General features: G+C 34.1%; 1 protein-coding gene across 1 annotated transcript; it reads left to right on the top strand.

Annotated features, from left to right (window-relative positions):
• The first annotated feature begins 1,059 nt into the window (after positions 1 to 1,059).
• LOC106794611 (uncharacterized) lies at positions 1,060 to 3,990 on the top strand. The gene is made up of 2 exons (XM_014762198.2): positions 1,060 to 3,022; positions 3,104 to 3,990. Exons 1-2 carry the CDS (start codon positions 1,126 to 1,128, stop codon positions 3,931 to 3,933), a joined length of 2,727 nt encoding a protein of 908 aa, XP_014617684.1. The 5' UTR covers positions 1,060 to 1,125; the 3' UTR covers positions 3,934 to 3,990.
• The last annotated feature ends 261 nt before the right edge of the window (positions 3,991 to 4,251 follow it).

The raw sequence follows: 4,251 nt of genomic DNA, 5'->3' as shown, positions 1-4,251 counted from the left end.
AAATTATTTTTAAATAATTTGAAAATTAGTTATTTATTAAATTAATTTATGTAATATTATTTTATAATTTAATTTTGTTATTAAGAAAATGATATTATTAAATTTAAGTGTTTTTGTTATATTATTTAAATTATTTAAGATATTTTTTGGTGAATATATGTTTTAAAATTTGAATTTTGTATAATAATATATTTATTTTAGTAAATATTTATTTTGTATAATAATCTGAATTTTAAAATTTTTAATTTAATTATATTATATAAAATTATTTTTAATTGATTTGAAAATTATTTATTTATTAAATTAATTTATGTAATATTATTTTATAATTTTTTGTAAAGAGAAATATACATATAAAGAAAAATATAAAAATTGGATAAAATTAGAGTATAATTTTTTATTTATGTTATATGTAATTGTGTAGTTAAATTTATGTTTTGTTAATTTTTGTATGTTCTTGTAATTAAAAAATAATAAAATTAGTTAGTAGTATTAAAATACAGTAAGAAAAACACCGCAAAAAAATATATGACAAATCAGTCATAGACAAAATACTCAAATTACAGTAACTGAAATGATACTCGACAATAATGAAACATATTAAAAATTACACTTACAATGCAAACATAGCAAAACTAATGAGGATATGAAATATGTTGTACAGAATACATGTCTTCTTCTATTTAGATTACTGGTTTGCTAAAAATAGCCAAAATTTCTATTGTGCAGAATCGTTTCCAATAGTTGGATTGTGCTAACACTTTTAGCACGTCTTCATCATTTTTCAATTCTGTTATGTCATATTCAATCAAATTTTCGGAATACTTAGAATGACCTGGTTGTCGAAAGGATAATCGTCTAACCAATTGTGATCCGTGAATTCCATTAGGGGGAACCCCTGTAGGTGTAACTTGTTTGATTAAATCCTTGAGTTTCTCCATGCCACATCCCGAAGGAATGCTAAATCTTATTGGATTAGTTCCAGTAAAGGAGTAACCCAAAAACTCACCTTGACGTGGTATGTTCCACTTCCCAACAACATATCATACACAACAATTTTCTCACAAAACAAAACTCGATTTGTAACTCTCACACCATTTCCACTCATATCCCATAAGCACCACCATGGCTCCACCTAAAGAAATTCCGACCCTCATTTACCACAGTGGTCACATTGTAGACGATCCAGTTCAAGGATCGACGTACCAATGTACGACCCCAATATTTTTTTACGCCAGTCGTTCTATTACGTTTACACAATTCATTCGAAAAATTAACAATCGTCTTCCTACTCGAGCAACTGAACAAGTTGCTCAATTGTTATTTTGTGTCCCTATTTCAATTCATCTCGGTCAGACACGTTTTATTTCGGCTCAACTATTCGACAATGATGATCTTAGAGGCGCGATGGAAACAATTATCCAAAATCCACAATTGAATTCTGCCGAATTCTATGCTGTTACTGAGCTTATTTCTCAACCACAACCATCGTCTCCACAACCCTCATGTCCACAACTACAACTACCGCCTCCACAACAGTTACCGTACAACAACATAGACCTCAATAATCCAGTATCTTCATACAACAACCTTGAATCACAAGACCCCTTTGACATTTATACTTCATACACACAAATATTATCCGAGAATGATTCCTTTTTTCATGGCCAACAAACCTCCTTTGACCAACAAAACCATCCTTCATCCCCCTTTACGCCACCTTCACAACTACCACAAACGCAAACATCAAACCGAGATGAACATCCCATTGCTAACGAAGATCCTATTATACGATTTCATCATGAAAACATGGATGATTTTACTGAGGATGAGGATCAACAATTCTTTGATCATATCAATCAACAAAGCGATGACCAAAGTGATGACCAAACCGATGACGAGGGTGTTGGCAGACCAACGACACCTCCGTCACCTCCGTTGCAATATCAGCAACCTAGGTGTCCAGTAGACTTGAACTTTGACCACCTACCACACTATATTGATCGACCCCATTTTGTTCATCAGCAACACAATGTACAACCATCAGTCGATGTACTCGAGGTTGGCATGACCTTCGATGACAAATCACAATGTATTCGAGCAATCAAAGAATACAACATCAGAAATCATTTTGATTGCAGAACAATTTACTCTGACCAAAGAAGGCTACACTTCGTCTGCAAGTTACATGAAAATGGTTGTACATGGAGCTTGGGCGCATGCAATTCAAAGAGGCATAACAAATGGATTATCAAGAGTATCAGAGGTCATCACACTTGTCTCGTGCCGATGCTTACACAAGATCATCGCCAACTCGACAAACACGTCATAGCACAGATCATCCAACCAATTGTCAAAACAAACCCAACTGTCTCCATCAAGACATTGATTGCAGAGATTAAAACGTTCATGAATTATACCCCATCCTACAAGAAGACATGGTTAGCAAAGCAAAAAGCATTGGAGATGATTCATGGAAACTGGGAAGAATCATATGCCAAACTGCCAAAACTTTTCGGAGCTTTGCAATCTTGTGTTCCCGGGACTGTGGTCGCTGCTCAAACAGAATCCTTGTATGAGGGGGGAGAAATAGTACCGGGCAAAAGATTGTTTAAACGTGTCTTTTGGTCATTTGGTCCATGCATTAATGGTTTTGCATATTGCAAACCCATTGTACAAGTAGACGGTACATGGCTTTACGGAAAGTATACTGGCACACTGTTGATAGCTACCGCACAAGATGGAGCTAACCATATCTTCCCGATTGCCTATGCCATTGTAGAAGGGGAGACAACTTCAGCTTGGGGGTTTTTTCTAAAGAATTTGAGAAGACATGTTACTCTGCAAATTAACATTTCTCTTATTTCAGACCGACACCCCTCAATTATAAGTGCCTACAACAACCCAAGTAACTTATGGGTCCAGGACACATCCCATTTCTTTTGCCTGCGCCACATTGCACAAAACTTTCTTCGTGGTAACTCAAACTGCAAACATTTAAAGAAACCACTTATGTTGGCTGGTGAGAATCTATTTTATTTATTCGTTATAATTTTCTTTCAATCAAATTTTATAACATAATACATTGATTAAATATTTACAGGGTACGCATACACAGAGAAGATGCACTGGCGACATCTTGGGGATATTCGTGCGAATAAGCCAAGTGCAGCTGAATGGCTTGATCAATTACCCAAACAAAAATGGGTACAATGCTTTGATGAGGGGAAGCGTTGGGGACATATGACTACCAATTTGTCGGAGTCTGTTAATTCCATGTTCAAAAACACAAGACATTTGCCGGTGTCATCATTGGTTGAGGAGACCTATTTCAAGACCGCACAACTCTTTGCTAATAGAGGTCGACAAACTCAGACAATGATCAACTCCGGCTCACAGTATTCTGAAGTCGTCTTCGATGCAATCAATAGTGGTCAACAAGAATCTAATACACACATTGTAAATGAATTCGACAGACACAATCACACTTTTATTATAACCGAGACTCAATCCCCACTTGAAACACCCAGACCACCTGGAAGGTTTAGAGTAATGTTACAATCCCAAAAGTGTGATTGTGGTGAATTTCAGGCTAAACATTTACCGTGTTCTCACGTCATGGCTGCCTGTAAATCTGTCAATGTTGATCCCATGACCTATGTGCCGATGATATTCACTTTACAACACATTTTGCACATCTACGACAACTCCTTTGGTTTATTGCCACACAAATCAATGTGGCAAGAATATGAAGGAGATCAGTGGGGTCCTGATCCAAGGAGAAAGAGGACTGTAAAGGGTCGTCCCGTTTCAACTCGCATTCCTACTGAGATGGACGAAGACAAAAATGAACGAGCAAGTAGAAAAAAATGTGGACTTTGTCGGCAACATGGTCATAGCAGAAATAATTGTCCTAATGTATCCTCATCTTAGTTTTTCCTTAGACAAATGTCATTGTTTAAATATTTTATTGATGACGTAGTATAATGTTCTTATATAAATAAATTGTTAAAAGCTTTAGTTTTATCATTTTTAATTAAATCTAAAAACATAAACAAACTAATTATATTTAGTAAAATAGTTAAATTAAAAATTTTAAAATTCAGATTATTATACAAAATAAATATTTAATAAAATAAATATATTATTATACAAAATTTAAATTTTAAAACATATATTCACCAAAAAAATATCTTAAATAATTTAAATAATATAACAAAAACACTTAAATTTAATAATATCATTTTCTTA

The sequence above is a fragment of the Glycine max genome, chromosome 9, assembly GCF_000004515.6.
Source record: "Glycine max cultivar Williams 82 chromosome 9, Glycine_max_v4.0, whole genome shotgun sequence".
Lineage (NCBI taxonomy): Eukaryota > Viridiplantae > Streptophyta > Magnoliopsida > Fabales > Fabaceae > Glycine > Glycine max.
The sequence above is the reverse complement of the archived record's forward strand: the minus strand, read 5'-3'. Positions and strand labels throughout refer to the sequence as shown.

Excerpts from the sequence above, each read along its gene's own strand:
- LOC106794611 (XM_014762198.2), top strand. The coding sequence starts at position 1,126 with ATGGCTCCACCTAAAGAAATTCCGACCCTCATTTACCACAGTGGTCAC. Across the intron at positions 3,023-3,103 it reads GAAACCACTTATGTTGGCTG|GGTACGCATACACAGAGAAG; the intron begins GTGAGAATCTAT and ends AAATATTTACAG.